Source organism: Malus sylvestris, chromosome 8, assembly GCF_916048215.2.
Source record: "Malus sylvestris chromosome 8, drMalSylv7.2, whole genome shotgun sequence".
Classification (NCBI taxonomy): Eukaryota; Viridiplantae; Streptophyta; class Magnoliopsida; order Rosales; family Rosaceae; genus Malus; species Malus sylvestris.
In genome coordinates this window covers 6,316,006-6,336,478 of record NC_062267.1, presented here as the reverse complement: position 1 = coordinate 6,336,478, position 20,473 = coordinate 6,316,006, and the positions used below count along the sequence as shown (strand labels likewise).

The 20,473-nt window shown below is 39.2% G+C and overlaps 1 protein-coding gene across 1 annotated transcript; it reads left to right on the top strand.

The window, feature by feature from the left end:
* Positions 1–675: 675 nt before the first annotated feature.
* Positions 676–19,267, top strand: LOC126632425 (calcium-transporting ATPase 3, endoplasmic reticulum-type-like). The gene is made up of 34 exons (XM_050302836.1): positions 676–823; positions 1,062–1,112; positions 1,244–1,277; positions 1,425–1,442; positions 1,914–2,050; positions 8,995–9,069; positions 9,446–9,491; positions 10,052–10,111; positions 10,200–10,280; positions 10,475–10,560; positions 10,713–10,814; positions 11,253–11,306; positions 11,388–11,489; positions 11,617–11,675; positions 11,782–11,926; positions 12,547–12,654; positions 12,885–13,037; positions 13,182–13,286; positions 14,364–14,560; positions 14,688–14,799; positions 14,980–15,078; positions 15,182–15,327; positions 15,476–15,533; positions 15,801–15,893; positions 16,358–16,408; positions 16,535–16,666; positions 16,779–16,880; positions 17,178–17,232; positions 17,675–17,760; positions 17,949–18,097; positions 18,263–18,368; positions 18,474–18,527; positions 18,624–18,672; positions 18,830–19,267. Exons 1-34 carry the CDS (start codon positions 791–793, stop codon positions 18,898–18,900), a joined length of 3,009 nt encoding a protein of 1,002 aa, XP_050158793.1. The 5' UTR covers positions 676–790; the 3' UTR covers positions 18,901–19,267.
* The last annotated feature ends 1,206 nt before the right edge of the window (positions 19,268–20,473 follow it).

The following is a 20,473-nucleotide window of genomic DNA, read 5'->3' as shown; positions in this document are numbered from 1 at the left end:
TCGGTCCACGGTGTTAAAAACGTGGATTTTGGAGATTTGAAAGCACCGGCCCGCCGCTTTAAATATGTCAACTTATGCACCGCACATCTTACGGTAGGTTAATAATAGTGAAATTCAAATTCGTCTTTAGTGAAAATCGAACTTAAGAACGTGTTGTTTTTCTAATGTCCTCATTTTGAGGACTTGTGGTCCTTTTTTCATATGAGCCTTAGGTCAATCTTACGGTAGATTAAGTTATCAACTAAAATAATTCTTCGTATATGAAAATAAAATGCTAATTGATAAAACAATAAAACAAAAAAATTATAAGAAGGAGAGAGAAGAAAGTTTCAGTCATCTCAAATCCCTTCCATCTGCAAAATTTAGTCTCCTCATCGAATATTTAACCCAGCAAATCCAATTGCGTAAAACCTTAATAACTTTGCATATCAAATTTCTTCCAATCGTTTATCAATAATTTTACTATCCACTTGATAATCACCATTTATTTCATATGGGCCAAGATCCAGATCCGAAAGTCGGCCCAATTCCGCCTACATCGCTTAATTCACACGCTGCAAATACAATGGGCTAAAACCGAAAGCGTGACTCTCGTGGGTCAAAAGCCTTTACTTTACGAATTACGAAACGTAAAGGCCACAACCCGAAACGACGACGTTGCTTAAACATAACGTCTCGCTCTTCTGTTCAGATCTCACCCATTACTTGCAGTGGACTGGTACGAAAACAGAGTTGAAGAAGAAGAAGTTCCAAAGGCTCCGATCCAATCCAAGCTCTTCGTCGTCCTTCAATGGAGGACGCTTACGCTCGATCCGTCACCGAGGTAATTCAGTGACTCAGTAATTCAGCAATCCAGTAATCCATCGGTTTTACCAGCTTCCAAATTCCTGTGTGTGCGTGTGTTTTTAGATGAAAAAAATTTGAATCTTGAGGTGGAACAATTGAATTCGTTGGAAACTGGAAGCTTCTGTTGCAGCATTTCCATGGGGATGTGGCGTTTTTTGGTTCTGGTGATTGATTAATTCACTACCACATTGTTTTGCCCTTGTGTTATTGGTTAGGTGTTGGATTTCTTCGGCGTGGACCCGAAGAAGGGCCTCAATGACTCACAGGTATTGTAAATTTTGTTTCTTTTGGAGCGAAAGCTGTGAAATTTGTTCTGTTTTATTGGTTTTTTAGTTCTAATTCAGTTTTGGAGTCAGTTTCTGTACTCTTGAGGTTTGAATTGTTACATTGTTTGCAGGTTGCGCAACATGCCAGACTGTACGGCAAAAATGGTATGTTTTCTCTGCTCCCAGCTTGTGTGCGTCTTCGTTCACCAATTCGGTTGTTTTGTCCTCCAGACTAGAGTGCTGGTTTTGGTATTATTTGTCAAGTTCTAATGTGGTTTCTTCTTTGGCGCATGCTTGGAATATGGTATGCAGTGCTTCCGGAAGAGAAAAGTAAGTAAACCACTTCCTTTCCCCCTACTCTATCCATCTCACATAAGCAAGTTAACGTGATGTTTCTTTCATTTTTTGCACGAGTATATTTTTGTTTATGTCTTCTCAAATTTCCCTACCCTTTCCTGAACTAAATGAAGCACAAGTTCCACCTGAAATTTAGTTTTTCTCCTTGTTGTACTTATAGACCATTATTTGAATGTGGCTTTTAGTGGCCAATGGCTTGTGTACTGCCAATAGTTTGTTAAAACTCCCAATTTCACAAAGTGTAGAAAACCACAGTCATGATCCCTTTAGAAGAGGTGGCTGGTTTGGGTGAGGTTGGTGAGAATGAAGAATTTTAGGGAGTCTAAATACAAATTTGTTTATTTGAATTCATTTTTTAGGAGTATGCTACTGGTATGGATCTATCTATATCAAAGATCATGATTTTCATGCCTGTTATGAAAACTATCTATATTTCATATGCAGGGGCTTCATTCTGGAAATTGGTTTTGAAACAGTTTGATGATTTGCTTGTAAAGATCTTGATTGTTGCGGCGCTTGTTTCTTTTGTTCTGGCTTTGATTAATGGAGATACGGGATTAACAGCTTTTTTGGAGCCTTCTGTAAGATCTGATATTTTTCTGCTTTGCTAAACTGATTGCTTATTACTATTGTTATTTATTATTTTTCAAAGCATGGGTTGAATTCACCTTAATCTACTATCCAAAAAAGAAAAAAGATAGTATGCATGTTCTTCCTTAATACAATTTATGTTTCACTGAAAAATAAAAAAGGAAAGATGCTATGCATGTTAAACTGTTATTTTAGACTGGCTAAAAAAGATTGTTAATTTAGTTATTGATGCCTAGATGCGTGTCTTTGTGCTTTCTTTGTCTTCGTATTTTTACATTCAATGTCTGGATGTGATTCTTATTCCTTCGTGTTTGATTTGCACCCAGCTATTCTCTCTGATTTTTTTTCCACCTACGAAGAAGATGCCAAATGAGTGGCGAATGAGCACTTTGGTGCCTATCTACAAGAATAAGGGCGACGTACAAAATTGCATGAACTATAGGGGTATTAAGCTAATGAGTCATACAATGAAGCTCTGGGAGAGAGTCATTGAGCATAGATTGAGGCAAGAGACACGGGTTTCGGACAACCAATTCGGGTTCATGCCAGGGCGCTCAACCATGGAGGCAATCTATCTCTTACGAAGATTGATGGAAAGATATAGAGATGGGAAAAAGGATTTACACATGGTCTTTATAGATTTGGAAAAAGCGTATGATAGGGTCCCAAGAGACATTCTTTGGAGGATTTTAGAGAAGAAAGGAGTACGAGTAGCATATATCCAAGCTATAAAGGATATGTATGAAGGAGCAAAGACTGCCGTAAGAACTCATGAAGGACAAACCGAAAGCTTTCCCATAACTGTAGGATTACATCAAGGCTCATCCTTAAGTCCTTACCTTTTTGCGTTGGTAATGGATGAGTTAACACGACATATTCAAGATGATATTCCTTGGTGTATGCTTTTCGCAGACGATATAGTGTTGATAGATGAAACTCAGGAAGGGGTAAATGCAAAGCTTAACCTTTGGAGAGAAGTGTTGGAATCTAAAGGTCTTCGCCTAAGCCGATCAAAGACAGAATATATGGAGTGCAAGTTCAGTGCAAATGGAGGCCAAAACGAGTTAGGGGTGAGGATCGGAGATCAAGAAATACCAAAGAGCGACCGTTTTCGTTACCTAGGATCTATCTTGCAAAAGAACGGAGAATTAGATGGAGATCTCAACCATAGAATACAAGCTGGATGGATGAAGTGGAAGAGTGCATCCGGCGTGTTGTGTGACCGCCGTATGCCACTGAAGCTCAAGGGAAAATTTTATAGGACGGCAATAAGGCCGGCGATGCTGTATGGCACAGAATGTTGGGCGGTGAAACATCAACACGTACACAAAATGGGTGTAGCGGAGATGAGGATGCTTCGTTGGATGTGTGGGCACACGAGAAAGGATAAGATTAGGAATGAGGATATCCGGGGTAAAGTAGGAGTAGCCGAAATTGAAGGAAAGATGAGAGAAAATCGGTTACGGTGGTTTGGACATGTGCAAAGAAGGCCTACTGACGTTCCGATTAGAAGATGCGACTATGGGACAGAGGTTCAGGGCCGAAGGGGTAGAGGAAGACCTAGGAAAACTTTGGAAGAGACTCTAAGAAAAGACCTAGAGTACTTAGATCTAACGAAGGACATGACACAGGATCGAGCACAATGGCGTTCTAAGATTCATATAGCCGATCCCACTCAGTGACTTGGATTTTCCAAGTCTCCAACTGAGAAGTTTTCCTCACTCGGGAAATTAAGGGAACACTACCCCAACCTACATGCTCCACTCAGAAAGCTTCAACATACAAGCTTTAACAAAAGAAAATTCAAAGAACTTAGCGAAGAAGGCTTTGGTGTATTTAACACAATACGTTGAAATGAAGGAAAGCTTATTTATTGATATCCCCGATAAGCTACAAATATGTACATATACATGAGTCAAAATAAGCACACAAGAGGGAGCCTTCACAAAGGTTGCTTTGGAGAAGTCTCAGCAGTCGGTAGAGCCCCAGAAAGAGAAGGCACCGGAGGGGGATCATTTGGAGCCTCAGTACTGGACAGAACCCTAGAAGGAGGAGGCATCAGAGGTTGATCATTTGGAGCTTCATTACGCGGTACAGCCCCAGAAGACGAAGGCAATAAATGCCTTTGGAACAAACCCACAAATCTCTGATGATCAAGTAAAACCTGACCATCAGTTTCCTTCATCTGGTCAAGCTTCCTCTTCATGTTTGTAGCATAGTCATGTGCGAGCCGGTGCAACTGTTTATTCTCATGCTTGAGCCCTCTAATCTCCTGTTTGAGACTCATCACTTCAGCCGCCAATGATTCAACTTGGCGGGTTCGAGCAAATAGGCGTTGGGCCATATTAGACACAGAACCTGCACACTGAACACTGAGAGTCAGCGAATCCTTAACAGTTAAATCATCAGACCGTTTGGAAAGTAGTCTGTTATCTTTGGGAGTGAGAAGGTTCCTGGCCACCACCGCAGCGGTCATATCATTCTTCATCACGGAATCCCCAACGGTAAGAGGACCAGTAGGGGAGACGAAGGATGGGCGCCATATGTTGTCTGGAGAAGGCGGGGCTGCCTCTTCAACAAGGTTCAAGTCAAAACGACGGTCGGAGGGGCCAGACATTTTCAAAGGTGTTGAAGAGAGAAGAGGTCGGACAAATCAAGATCTTAGAAGTGCAAGAATGAAGCTTCTACTGGTGGAGATTCAAGTGTGCTTTGGAACTTAATGCCAGCCCCTATAAAAATCTGCACTCGACGAAGCTTCAGAAATCGAAGAGGCGCCTGCTCAGAAATCGAAGAGGCGTTTGCTTTCTCAAAAGCTGGGCTGCTTAGAGATCACGAGGGTTGATCTCAGAAATCGAAGAGGCGTTTGCTTTCTCAAAAGTTGGGCTGCTCAAAGACCACGAAGGCCGATCTCAAAAATCGAAGAGGCGCTCGCTTTCTCAAAAGCTGGGCTCCCCAGAGACCACGAGGGCCGATCTCAGAAATCGAAGAGGCACCTACTTTTCAAGCCTTTTCCAGCCTTGTCAGCACCTGTCACACGCACACTCAGTTTTGCGGAAATTATGGGCATTCTGTCAAAGACTTCTGGGGAAGTAGAAAACACATGAATCTTACTGTTCAATCACCCACTTCCCACACGCAACAATAGCTCATGGGTACCACAGATAACTTTGCCAAAGTTCTCTGCCAAAGTTGAGCACGTGAAGCTTGCAGCTCCCACTACATCGCTCTGACCAAGAAGGGTAAAAGAATAGCAAAGAAACAGCACTAACAAAGTTTAGACCCATAAATTTTGAAGGTCTAGCTACCATATTATTACCCACAAGGGTAAAGGAACAGTACCACTGCTGGATAATTGGAAAGTCCCTGTGTGTCAACCTCTGTGCTTCGTGGCAAGGTAGACTAGCAAACATGCCCAACCTTTACTCACATTCGAGAAAACACTCCCAATAAGATTGCTTGCTCCAAAATCGAAGAGGCACCGTCCTCCGAATCTCGAGAGCCAGACTCCCAACATGACTACTTTCTTAAAAATCGAAGAGAGGGTAAAGGAACAGTACCATTGCTGGATAATTGGAAAGTCCCTGTGTGTCAACCTCTGTGCTTCGTGGCAAGGTAGACTAGCAAACATGCCCAACCTTTACTCACATTCGAGAAAACACTCCCAACAAGATTGCTTACTCCAAAATCGAAGAGGCACCGCCCTCCGAATCTCGAGAGCCAGACTCCCAACATGATTACTTTCTCAAAAATCGAAGAGACACTGCTCCTCGAATCTCGAGAGCCAGACCCCCAGCATGATTGCTTTCTCAAAAATCGATGAGGCATCGTTCTCCGAATCAATCGAAGAGGCGCTCGCTTTCTCAAAAGCTGGGCTGCTCAGAGACCACGAGGGCCGATCTCAGAAATCGAAGAGGCACCTACTTTTCTAGCCTTGTCAGCACCTGTCACACGCACACTCAGCTTTGCAGAAATTATGGGCATTCTGTCGAAGACTTCTGGTGAAGTAGAAAGCACATGAATCTTACTGTTCAATCACCCACTTCCCACACGCAACAATAGCTCATGGGTACCACAAATAACTTTGCCAAAGTTCTCTGCCAAAGTTGAGCACGTGAAGCTTGCAGCTCCCACTACATCGCTCTGACCAAGAAAGGTAAAAGAATAGCAAAGAAACAGCACTAACAAAAGTTTAGACACATAAATTTTGAAGGTCTAGCTACCATATTATTACCCACAACTGTAAAGGAACAGTACCACTGCTGGATAATTGGAAAGTCCCTGTGTGTCAACCTCTGTGCTTCGTGGCAAGGTAGACTAGCAAACATGCCCAACCTTTACTCACATTCGAGAAAACACTCCCAATAAGATTGCTTGCTCCAAAATCGAAGAGGCACCGTCCTCCGAATCTCGAGAGCCAGACTCCCAACATGACTACTTTCTCAAAATCGAAGAGAGGGTAAAGGAACAGTACCATTGCTGGATAATTGGAAAGTCCCTATGTGTCAACCTTTGTGCTTCGTGGCAAGGTAGACTAGCAAACATGCCCAACCTTTACTCACATTCGAGACAACACTCCCAACAAGATTGCTTGCTCCAAAATCGAAGAGGCACCGCCCTCCGAATCTCGAGAGCCAGACTCCCAACATGATTACTTCCTCAAAAATCGAAGAGACACTGCTCTCCGAATCTCGAGAGTCATACCCCCAGCATGATTGCTTTCTCAAAAATCGAAGAGGCATCGTTCTCCGAATCTCGAGAGCCAGATACCACAGACCACTTTTTCAAAGTGCTCTGACAGAGTTAAAACATGTGAAACTGGCAGCTCCCACTACTGTGCTATGACCAAGCAGGGTAAAGGAATAGCATTACTACTTGTTGTTAGGGAGACTCCTATATATGTCGACCTCCATCCCCAACGGACAGGCAGACCTGCAAAAATGCTCAACCCTTCATCATATCTGAGAGGGCACTCCCAACGAAGCCTTTCGAAATATTCAGCTTTCTTTCCCCCCGATAATACCTCTGCAAACAAGCTATACTAGAGCAAGAATATCTCATATCATCAGGGTTAAAAGCAAGAGTATCCCATATCATGCTTTTTCCCTGTCTTTTCTTTTGGCCTTGTTTTTACCTGCAAGACAAGGAGAAAGAGAGCAATCAGTCAGCACTTGGAATCAAGCTTCCAGCCAGGAACTGACTGCCTGGAACCCCTTACCTGATTACTTACCTGGCATTGCTCTCGAGTACTCATCTTCAACATCTTATGTTTCCAGGGAAGATTCCGCATCTGCTTGAGGAACAGATAGGGCAAGTGCGAAGGATACAAGGAAGCATGTGGAGACAAGCGTAACAGCACACGTGCCGATACATTCATTACTCTGTCAAAAGCAAAAGTATCCCATATCAGCAGGGTGGAACGTACTCTAGATTTGATGGACTTGTTTTGACCCTCAAATTCTTCAGTCGGCCTTATACTCTGGAGGAAACCAGAAAACCCTCCAGCTCAGTTCAAGAATAAGCCTGTGGAAAGTTACTTCTTCAAAAGCAAAAGTATCTCATATCATCTCTTCTCATTTTTCTTCTCTTTATCCTTCATGCTGCTGCAAGATGGGGAGAAGGTGAACAATCAGTCGGAGCTCTGATTGCTTACCTTGTCTGTCACCTCTTTCAGCAGACCCCCTAGCTCGGCGACTTGGGGGACTCCTACTACATGGTTTGTATCGCGCTTGACCAAGCCTGAAACTACAAGTAAGCTTCAAGTGAAATTGATACATTACCTTGTGCATCTCCACCAGTTAAAGATACCACCCCTGGATGGAGGAAGAGTACTTCCAGAGAAGATGCCACATCTACCTATGAGACAGATAAGGCAAGTCAAGACGACACCACACTCCGATACTTAGAAGTTTCGTGACTACGAGATCATTCTCCCACAATATTTCCTAATGTCATTTGTACTAAATCATTCACTTGTACTCACTAAATGAGAGCTTGAACCTATGTACTTGTGTAAACCCTTCACAATTAATGAGAACTCTTCTATTCCGTGGACGTAGCCAATCTGGGTGAACCACGTACATCTTGTGTTTGCTTTCCTATCTCTATCCATTTATATACTTATCCACACTAATGACCGGAGCAATCTAGCGAAGATCACAAAAAGCAATCGTTTTCGCTACCTAGGATCTATCTTGCAAGAGAACGGAGAATTAGATGGAGATCTCAACCATAGAATACGAGCTGGATGGAAAGAGTGCATCCGGCGTGTTGTGTGACCGTCGTAGGCCACCGAAGCTCAAGGGAAAATTTTATAGGACGGCAATAAGGCTAGCGATGTTGTATGGCACAGAATGTTGGGTGGTGAAGCATCAACACGTACACAAAATGGGTGTAGCGGAGATGAGGATGCTTCGTGGGATGTGTGGGCACACGAGAAAGGATAAGATTGGGAATGAGGATATCCGAGGTAAAGTAGGAGTAGCCGAAATTGTAGGAAATATGAGAGAAAATCGGCTCCGGTGATTTTGAACATGTGCAAAGAAGGCCGACTGACGCTCCGGTTCGAAGATGTGACTACGGGACAGAGGTTCAGGGCCGAAGGGGTAGAGGAAGACCTAGGACAACTTTGGAAGAGACTCTAAGAAAAGACTTAGAGTACTTGGATCTAACGGAGGACATGACACAAAACCGAGCGCAATGGCGTTCTAGGATTCATATAGCCGACCCCACTTAGTGGGAAAAGGCTTTGTTGTTGTTGTTGTTGTTGTATTGAAATATATCTTGCTCAAAATTTGTTGCTCTTGAAACTTTACAAGTAAAGCTTTGAATGTTATGATTCACTATAACTCTTTTCTACATCTGTTGTTGATTAAGCACGCGGGATACAACTTGGTCTTAATAAAGATTCTGTTGTCTTGAAATTATTGGGGCACAGGTTATTCTCTTGATATTGGCTGCAAATGCTGCAGTAGGAGTGATTACAGAAACAAATGCAGAAAAGGCTCTTGAGGTAACTTTTATATTTATAGCCTTTCAGAACTTGAATAAATATCAGAAAACATCTTGAAAGACTACCAATTCAGTGGATCTTTTCTTTTTTGTGGGAACCGTGCTTCCTTTTTCCATAAATTTATTCTCTACTAAAACTTGAAGTTATGTTCAATTTGTTGATTGGCCATTAACACTTGAGTTAATCTACTTATCCTCACCCTTTCCCATGTACCCATGTCTACCTCTTACAATGCTTGTCTTTATTTTCTGTTGCACGTTGTAGAAGATTAATACATGAATTCCTAGGTAACTTACTTTTCATTCTGGAAATTCTTAAATTAGTCCTTGCAGCTTCGACTTGTTCTGATTCCTTATTTTTACCCTTGATATTGTAGGAGCTACGTGCATACCAAGCTGATATTGCAACTGTGCTGCGGAATGGTAAAAAATTATTTTAGGAAGTGACTTGACCAGGCTAAATGCTGCTTGCACTATGATGTTTTGATTTCATGTTTCTAAGTCCTCTTTCATATAAGGTTTTCTTTCTAGAGCTTAATTTGTAAAAATCAGACCATAAGAAGTGTAAGGTAGTACACCCTTTTATTATGACGGTGCTGGTTGAGATCTCATCGGTGTGATCTTATGCTTGTGATATAGCTGGCTTTGTTTGAAAAAGAGACCTTCATAGCTAGTCACACTGCTGAGCTGTCTGTGTAGGACTGAGAATCGTGAAACATATTTATTATTGTTGATTCTTTTTGGATGCTTTTCTTTTGTGATTAAATGTGACTCCTTGGATGGATCTTGGGGACAAAAGAGAGAAATTGAGGGAACATTGTTAATTTGCTTGAAAAAGGGATATAATTGCTAACTAAGGACAACCTAAGCTTTTGGGAGTAGTGGTTGACCAACAAAATCTTATGAGCATCATATCAAATTGCTTGAAAAAATTGTGTCATCCCTTACCACTCAAAAGTTGACATAAAAGTAACTCCTTGCAGGTTGCTTCTCCATACTTCCAGCCACAGAGCTTGTCCCAGGTGATATTGTAGAAGTGGCTGGTAAGTAGCTTTGAGTATGCAGAATTGGTTTACTATTGTGGTTACTCTTGGATTCTAATTTTTCTTTTGGGTTGGGTCAAATGTATAGTGGGAGGCAAAATTCCAGCTGATATGAGAATGATTGAGATGCTAAGTAATCAATTACGTGTTGATCAGGCAATTCTTACAGGTACATCTGCTTTATGTACTGGATATAGTAAATCAAATGGATATTTGTTTTGTTGATGGATACTTTTCATTATTGTTGTTTTTTTTGGTACAAATTATTGTCTTTTTAAATTGTGTGTATTGTAATTGTGACTTCATAATGATTGAGGGCATGCTGGATCAATTTATTTGAGAACTTTTGTTTGATGATGGCAGGTGAGAGTTGCTCTGTCGGAAAAGAGCTTGAGTCCACCACTGCAACAAATGTTGTATATCAAGACAAGACAAATATTCTTTTTTCGGTAAAATTTTATGTTTCTTGAAGCTATATGCTGGATCCAGTTTCTATGTGCCCAGTTACCTATTTATAAACTTGAGGGAATGGGTTGATCAAGTTTTCTATTTCTGTATGTTACAAAGCAATGATCAACGTCCTGCACATCTTGATCCTCAGGGTACAGTAGTCGTGGCTGGTAGGGCTAGAGCCGTTGTAGTAGGAGTTGGAACACACACTGCTATGGGCGGCATACATGATTCAATGTTGCAAACGGAAGATGTAAGAACTGTAAATTCAGATTTTTTTTTCAGTAGTTTATATCTGTGTGCTCTTACCATTTCAGTAACTTGTAATCTTGCTTTAAATTTTTAATTATTTTTCTAGCATTGATATAGTAAAGCTGTTTGTATACTGCCATTTTACCGCCTAGTTCGAAGAAGTGTGGTTCTGCATATCTATATGGTTCTCTCTTCCTACTTGAAAAATCAGTAGTGAAATAATGGAAGGAGTCACAACATAGAGCACAGTACTCGAAATATCTTTACTTCATGAATATGATTTACACGGCCCCTTATGAAATGATGTCCTTTCTTCACTTTTTCTTCTGAAATTTGACATGAAAGAAGCTTGAAAGAAAAGATCCTTTGTTGAACTTGTAGTTTATATATAGATGACCTGAGCTTACTTTCGATTATTCATTTATACGGCTGTTTGCAGGAAGTGACGCCATTGAAAAAGAAGCTGGACGAATTTGGTACATTCTTGGCCAAGGTAATTCTCGAAGTTTTTATTTGGTCATTACTCTCCAGTATGCTTTATTATGCATTGCTTTAACTTTCATTGCTTTCTCAGGTTATTGCTGGCATATGTGTACTGGTATGGATTGTAAATATTGGTCACTTTCGTGACCCTGCTCATGGTGGGTTCTTGCGTGGTGCAATTCATTACTTCAAGGTACACAGAAAATTCTTTTAGGTTTTCATTTTCCTTGTAACTTTTTTCCATCACATTTCTGTTTCAATGGCTCTTACTAATCTTTCCTGATTTAATGTTTACAAACTATTTTCTTGTGCCCACTAAGATTGCAGTCGCACTTGCAGTTGCAGCAATCCCTGAAGGACTTCCAGCTGTCGTTACAACGTGAGTACTTGAACTTTTACTTGTGTATAGATCAAATGACAAAGACGTTATAATATGATGTCTGATGCTTGTCTTTGATCATGGTCTTTCTTTGTTTTGGTTCTAGTTGTTTGGCTCTTGGGACAAAACGAATGGCTCAGTTGAATGCCATTGTAAGGTCTTTGCCATCTGTTGAGACTTTAGGCTGCACTACAGTAATCTGCAGTGACAAAACCGGAACACTGACAACCAATATGATGTCTGCCTCAAAGGTGATTTCTAAAGACCTTGCCATGGTAAACAGTTGAATATGACTTTTCTAATCTTTTTGACTTCCTATATTGCTGTAAATAGCAAGGAACATAAATTGTCACTTCCTAAATTTATTGGCGTATATGTTTTTTATTTGATTGATTTGTGGCTTTGTATTGTCTTTATATATTACTTTGCAGTAGAAACTTGTAATAACCTACCTCCAAAGGATGCAACACATGCATTTATATGCACAACATATGTACATACATATGCAGTGGGGGAAGCAGAGGCACAGAAGTGCACACTCATGTCCATATTTATAGGCATTTCTGATAATGACAAGGAATTTGTGAGTTATGTAACATGAAGGACGACATGAATTCTGGTGTACCAGATGTTTGAAGTCATGTACAATTGTATTTGTTCATTTTACAAAGACATCAGTGCAATCGAAAGATTACTTTGGTCACAAGATTTCACAAAAACTATGTGAAACTAAGTTACAATAGCCTGGCTGCCTGATTTAAAATCTTGGAGTGTTAATTTCAATCTTTCTTCACTTACTATAATTGTTGGCTTGGTGCAGTTCTGTTTCACTCAAATGATTTTTCAGCCATTGCTACTCTCATCTCTGCAGGTTTGTGTGCTTCATACTGTACAACATGCTCCTGTTATTTCTGAATACAGTGTCAGTGGAACAACATACGCACCAGAGGGCTTAATTTTTGACAGTACTGGGCTTCAGGTAATTTACTTTTGCATTTTTGGCATATTGATAAGCAACTAAAAGTAAAAAAATAAAAATAAAAACTTCGAATGTGAAGTTACAATACCTTCTACTGACCAAAATTTGAATGCGTCACATGAATTATTACTATGGGGTTATATAAATGAGACCTGGCATAAGTTTTTAAATGCTTCGTTCAGGTCTCCTTTTTAGTTCTGCACCAATTTGAAGTGTTCTCTATTTTTCAGCTTGAACTTCCAGCTCAGTCTCCTTGTCTTCTTCACATAGCAATGTGTTCAGCACTATGCAATGAGTCTATCCTGCAATATAATCCTGACAAGAGTAACTATGAAAAAATTGGCGAGTCAACTGAAGTTGCCCTCCGTGTTCTTGCAGAGAAGGTTCGTTTATGTACTTATATAGTCTGAACACTTGCTAATAACTGAAGTTTTCGTTCTTACTATCTTCACCTTCGTTTCTCTAGTTTTTTTGTCATGCAGTTATTTAAGGTTTTTACTTGTAAGTTCTTTTTCTTTCCTTTACAGATTGGTCTTCCTGGCTTTGATTCTATGCCTTCTTCTCTGAATATGCTGAGCAAGCATGAACGTGCGTCTTACTGTAATCACTACTGGGAGGACCATTTTAAAAAGGTTTGCCTTGTGATCCCTCCCCCTCAGTGCCCTCACACCATGCCCCAAATAAAGAAAGAGATTAAATTGTTAAACTAATAGATCAAGATTAAAATATAGCTTATAAATATGTATGCTGCATGGTTTACAAATATCCAGTATTGTAGTTTTTATATTCTAATGCTTTTAGGTATTATTTTTTCTACATTTATATTATATTTTTATGATATGAAATAATCCAAAGGATACAAGCTTGCCGAGTCAGAAAGCTTTTTTTGTAGAGTCTCTTTCAGTTCAGGTCTTGAATCGTTTTGGGAGGGGTAGTTTACTTGCTTAGTGTGAAACGCTAAGGCGCTATTGGGGAGAGGCTTTTGAATTGAAATAAAACTAGTATCCACCTTCCTTTGCCGGTATCCATAGTAGGCTCAAGTCAAACTTTTGGCTTGCTACAAGCCGGGCTTGTCAGGATGACTTCTCTTACAATGTTTCTTAGTATCCGAGCTAGCTGGTTTTTCCATCATCCATTGATAGCCGCATAAATGACTAGAATTTGAATCAAGTCACTCGAAGCTCTGCCCTTTGCCCCATGCTGTCCCACTAGTGAGCATTAAAGGGACAAGAAAGCAGACGAGTAGGTTTGGTATCGGCTTTAAAGGATAGGGGCAAAGGCTTATATATACCATTTTCTTATGCATCTTGACATAATAATATCTGCCAATCGATTATGATGTTTTAATGCTGCTTCACCTCCTTACCGAACAACTTGGACTAACTTGTTATTGCTTCTACTTGTTGGTTTGTATTCTTGTGTACCTCTGTATATTTTTTTATTGGCCCTCGATTGTCGTCTGCTAAAAATACTTGTCCCTCTCTTGTCGTCTGCTAAAAATACTTGGCTGTATCTTGATTTCTAGCTGCAAATCATTAGCTGGTGTTTGTGTTTATGCATCTATGTCTTCCTTTGAGTTTTACTTTTATGTCATAAGTAGTAACAGTGGAACTATTTACTAAATAAACACAAAAAGAAATACAGTGGAAAAAGTTTCTAACTTGCCATATTTCTGTTGCAGTAAGATTAGTTTAATATATTGCTTGCAGATTTCTGTTGCAGATTTTACTCGTGATCGGAAGATGATGAGTGTTCTTTGCAGCCGAAACCAATTGCAAATTATGTTTTCAAAAGGTGCTCCAGAGAGTATTATTTCTAGATGCACCAGTATTCTGTGCAATGATGATGGTTCTGCCATACCACTAACCACTAGTATCCGGGCTGAGCTGGAATCAAGGTTCCATAGGTTAGGAATATTTTTTTCATCTCTCTCTCTTAGTGGCCCAAAAATTCTTACTAGTCAAACCTGTCTAAATTCTTGTAATGGCAGGCGTAGAATTCTTTTGAGATTGCAATACATATTTTTTGGACAGTTTTGCAGGAAAGGAAACACTAAGATGCTTGGCCCTGGCCTTCAAGCGGATGCCCATGGGTCTACAGAGTCTCTCCCATAAAGATGAGAAGGATCTAACATTCATTGGGTTGGTATGCTTTCTTTTCAAAATACAAAGTCAAGTTTGGTTGCTGTGCCAAATACTTGCTACTGTACTTAATCGTGATTTTAATTTTTTATTTTGGAAGAAATGGACGTTGTCCTGATGTTCTTTAGCTCTGTTATAATTTATTAACGTCGTATACATTTTTCTTACTTTGTTTCTTTTGAAGGTTGGAATGCTTGATCCACCAAGAGAAGAAGTGAGAAATGCTATGCTTTCATGCATGACTGCTGGCATACGAGTTATTGTTGTAACTGGGGACAACAAGGTAGGGCTATCCTTTTATGCATGGAAGTATGCTTGTAGCCTTATGCACATGTCTATCCACATACATGGTTAGAACACTCCGGCTGATTTGGGCATGATTTCAGTCAACAGCTGAATCACTTTGCCGCAAGATAGGGGCTTTTGATCACTTAGAAGATCTTGCTGGACACTCTTACACTGCAACTGAGTTTGAAGAATTACCAGCAATGCAGAAAACGCTGGCATTGCAGCGCATGGCACTATTCACTAGGTATACTGGTTGCATCCATGCTGTATCTTGTCAATTTTCTATGCAAGATTAGGCATTTCCCATGTGTTCCATCTTTTTTAATCATCTTTTTGTCAAATTTTCTCTTTCAATATATTGAGTAAGTGTGTTTTTTCTCTGGTTTGTTTAGAGTTGAACCTTCTCATAAAAGGATGCTGGTTGAGGCCTTGCGAAACCAGAACGAAGTGGTACACCCCTCTATAGCCTTATCACTTGATGCTGAATCATTATATAGATGCAATACCTTCATTTTAGCCTAGGAATTGATGTTTCCTCTATTAAAATTTGTAAAAGAAACTTGTTCATTTGAGGATATGAATTGAGGGTACAAGTGATTGATGTGAGAACAGCGCTAGGGGCCCTAGTCATGAAACTCTAGATTAATCTTTTTCATGCTCACTGTGCATGTGCATGCTCTTCTGTGGACTTTCCTGAAACTTTAGTGTGCTTGTTAGGTTGCAATGACCGGTGATGGTGTTAATGATGCACCTGCACTAAAAAAGGCAGATATTGGAATTGCCATGGGTTCAGGAACAGCCGTTGCCAAGGTACTCATTTTTTGCACACTAATTAGTAAAGAGCTTTCCTTTTTAGTGAGAAGGTTAAACCACGTCCCTTGCACTGTTTGCACTGTCTGAGGCCACCTTAACAGCATGATAGTGCCCGATGCCTGTTGCAGTCCTCAAACTAAAGTTACTGAGTACCTATATCACTAGGTGAAGAGGCCGTTAGTAAGTGGCCTCTTTTCAATTATCATTTCATTCTTGTTTTGAAGTCATATCTGCATCCAAACACATGTATGCAATTAAAAGCTCCAGCCCATATATAATTAAAGGCAATAGCATGTAAATGCACTCTTTCACCAATGTAGTCCGGGATACATATTGTTTTCACCCTTGCCATTGCGAAATCAACTTCTATACTATTTGGTTCCTAGAGCCATTCTTGGTTTTATGACCACATTGTAGTTTTACTTTACTCTTCTCACCTCTGTTATTTTTGCCTTTATCAGAGTGCTTCAGATATGGTTTTGGCAGATGACAATTTCGCTACTATTGTTGCAGTAAGCCTTTCTTTTCCATTTTCATATTTATATTTTTTTGGCAAGTATTGTATTTCTACTAGTCAATGAGGACTTTTACCTATATGCCTGTTCCATTTAGCTTTATTAGTGGTTAATTCTTGGCAGGCTGTTGCAGAGGGAAGGGCTATATACAATAACACAAAGCAATTTATCAGATATATGATCTCTTCAAATATTGGTGAAGTAGTTTGTATATTTGTGGCAGCTGTACTTGGCATACCTGATACCCTAGCCCCTGTGAGTTCTTTTGTGTACGAATTGTAATATTTCATTTTCCAACTCATTCTGTTCGAGAACAGTAATGTCTTCTGCTTCTTTTACTTAAAACTTTCATGAAAACTTTTTCCAGGTCCAGCTGCTCTGGGTCAACTTAGTTACTGATGGATTACCTGCCACTGCTATTGGTTTCAATAAGCAAGATTCTGATGTGATGAAAGCTAAACCTCGTAAGGTATTGCTTTAATCAGTTCTTCTATCAATATTCTGGTTATTTCTTTTCTTTTCCTCCTTTTAACAATAGTTGCCTAAAAGTTGCTGGACGAGAAATGGCATTGAATATTTCTCCACTGGGGAGATCAATAAAGATAAATATCAAAGGACAAATTCAGACTTTTATTTTTGTTTCATTAGGCCGTATGTATGTTTCATCGATTAACGATATTATCTTAATCTCATAATGCTAGTCTTTCTGTGGTTGAAAGAAGTTCTAGTTTTAGCATAACGTTACTCTTAACTTCTATCTGTGCAGGTCAATGAAGCAGTTGTTTCTGGATGGCTGTTTTTTCGTTATTTGGTAATTGGAGGTATGCATAAAATCATATTAAATATGGTTCCCAGTGAAATTGATGCCACATGTACTTGTTTAGCTATAATTAAAAGCTGTAAAGCATTGTAGTGCATCGCTTTTACGTTATTTTTTTTATATGAGCCTTATAATAGTAAGTAATTTAATCTCTCTTTCATAAGCTTATATTTAAACAAATGAATTGGTATTACTTGCTGAATGGCCTTTTGATCCCTACTTTGGTTGCACTCCTTTTCCATTATGTGTCGATTGAGAAAAGGACTGTCCAGAATTAGTGCTGCCAATGAGTAAAAAACTTAAGACATAACACGAAGCCATTTATTGAATATAACATGATTGATCCTATTTGTTTAGGATTTTTTGTGGCATGATTTAATTCTACGGTAAATGCGTTTGTTTATTTTCCTCATGCAAATCAAATGGAGGTGTATGAATTGCAGCTTATGTTGGGCTTGCCACGGTTGCCGGATTTATATGGTGGTTTGTTTACTCTGATAACGGTCCTCAACTGCCATATTCTGAATTGGTAAGATCATACAGGCTCTGAAATTCTGTATTTTCTAAAGCCATTGTCCGGTTGTTTACTGGTTTCTACAGTTTTTATGACATACGTTTAATTATTACCTACATAGAAATATCTGTAGACTAGACGCTTATAATATCCTCCGTTATGTATAATCTGCAGTTTTTCACCTTTTTAGTTATTTCTTCCAGATGAATTTTGACTCATGCACAACAAGGGATACAACTTATCCATGCAGTATATTTGATGACCGCCATCCATCAACTGTATCCATGACTGTGCTTGTGGTTGTTGAAATGTTTAACGCCTTGAATAATCTCAGTGAAAATCAGTCTCTTGTGTAAGCATATACGTAGATAGTAATACTACAATTTACTTCTAAAATTTAAGTTATTACCTTGCCCCATCTCGAATTCCAGTTTATTTCTATGACTAAGTTATTTCAGTTCGACATTTTTGGTTGGAGACTAGACTGACTTTAGCACTGACTTTCTCTGGTTTCCAGTGTGATCCCTCCGTGGAGTAACTTGTGGCTTGTTGGTTCGATTATTCTAACGATGATCCTTCACATACTAATATTATACGTCCATCCGCTCTCTATTCTTTTCTCCGTAAGTAGTCTTATACCTGCTCTTGTGTTTGACAGTTTCTTTCATTGTTTTTTATGTAAATGAACATTACTAATAGTCCCGTAAATGTAATATTTTGTGCTTTAGGTTACACCATTATCTTGGGCTGACTGGACTGTTGTGCTATACCTTTCATTTCCCGTATGTGGTTTATCTTTCCGATCTATGTTTTGATTTCGCTTTTTTCTTACTCTTTGTCAATGCTCATTCAAGCTTTCATTCGTGATCTGATTTTAGGTTATTATCATCGATGAAGTGCTAAAGTTCTTATCAAGAAGTTCTACTGGTAATCATCTTTGCTTTTCGAAGTCTTGTCATTTTTATTTCCGCACAATGCGTTTATCTCCTTGTCTATAACATGTATGACTGATGTTAACTCGAATTGGATTCGAGTAACAATACTGTTGTCTCATAGATTTTGATGGCTGTTGCTCCTCTTGTAGGCATGCGGTGGTTCAATCTCCGGTGGAGGCGGCCTGATTTTCTGCCAAAAAGGGAATCACGTGACAAATAGAAACGGAACTTTATGTGTTCCAAATTTTTTGAGACGCCTAAACTGGGGAGACAAATTTCTTCTGAAGACTCTGTATGTCATCCTTCAACACAAACGAGCAACTGCGCATTCCCGATGGCAACTCGCTTGCTTGTATACTTCCTCGAAATAGAGGAGCGAAAAACGTCGCAGAAGTATTGAGTATCCCATGCTGTAAAGAAAATATGTATGCCGGAAAACGTTATCAAATGAACTGAATGTAAAAGTCCGGCAAGAGATAGCGAAGATGTCCCATTTGGTCATTTGGGTAACTTTGACAAACATGTATAAATTCTCGTGGTGACGTCGTTTTCTTCCTTATATATGGCCTATCTGTGTTCAATGTTAATGTCGTTTTCTCACACAAGTAATCATTTATTTTTGAAATAAATACCATTAAATAATTGAAACTACCCAGTGAATTCTTTGAACCTTCACCATGTGAATGGCTCCGCGGAAGGAGGCAGATTGTCTGCCCTCCTGTTTGGATGCCCTTTCCATCCCCTCCTATTTTGTGCGGTCACGGTTAAGCCACGTTAACATTTTATATTCTTATTGTTTTTTGTCTTATTATATCTATAAAAAAAATTAATATAAATTGTTGACGTGACTTGACCGTGACCGCACAAAATAGGAGGGGATGGAAAGGGCATCCAAACAGGAGGGCAGACAATCTGCCTCCTGGAGAAGATGTAACACTTCAAAATTGACCCGCCGTAGCTTTTGAGATGTCAAAATTAACCTGGTATTTTTTTTTAACTGCATTTTACGCCAAAAGGTTCGTTACGTGTCTCATTTATAAAAAGAGCTAGGTTTTAATATGTGCATATTACTTTATGTGGTTTTTAAATTGCATAAATTTAATATCTGTTAATTTCATCGTTTAATTAGACATTAATGTTTGGGAACTTTAATGAAAAGCTTATAGTACTATTCATTTTAACAAAAAATCGTATTTTTACATTAAAAAATCAATCATGGTACTATTCATTTTATCCTTTATTTTGTCCTTATCGTTAAAACTCAAAATTTTCAAGTCATTTTCATTAGTTTTCCTTTAATGTTTATGTTGCATAAATTGGACCGACATTTTACGCTTGAAAGTATGGTCAACGTGTGCTTCAAATGTGGGTCAAGTCTATACCACGTCAATACTTAATATCTAATTAGACAGTGAAATTGACAGAGATGTTAAATTTGTGCAATGATGAAACCACGTGGCGTAATATGCAAAAATTAAAATCTCATAACTCACTTTGCAAATAAACCCCCAAAACTTTGTGTACAATACAAACAACCCTTTTTTTTTTACTTTTTATTTGTCGGAATAATAAATGTTATATTAAAATACCGGGTAAATTACATAGTAGTCCCTCAGGTTTGAGGTCTATTACAATCCCATACAACATCTTTAAAACATTTCACTTTCATACCTCAAGTACTATTTTATTTCAAAATAATACCTCCGTTACATTTTCCATCCATTGATCCGTTAAGTGCTGACGTGGCTGCTAAATGTGTGCCACGTGGCATAATAATAATTTTTTTTTTTTTT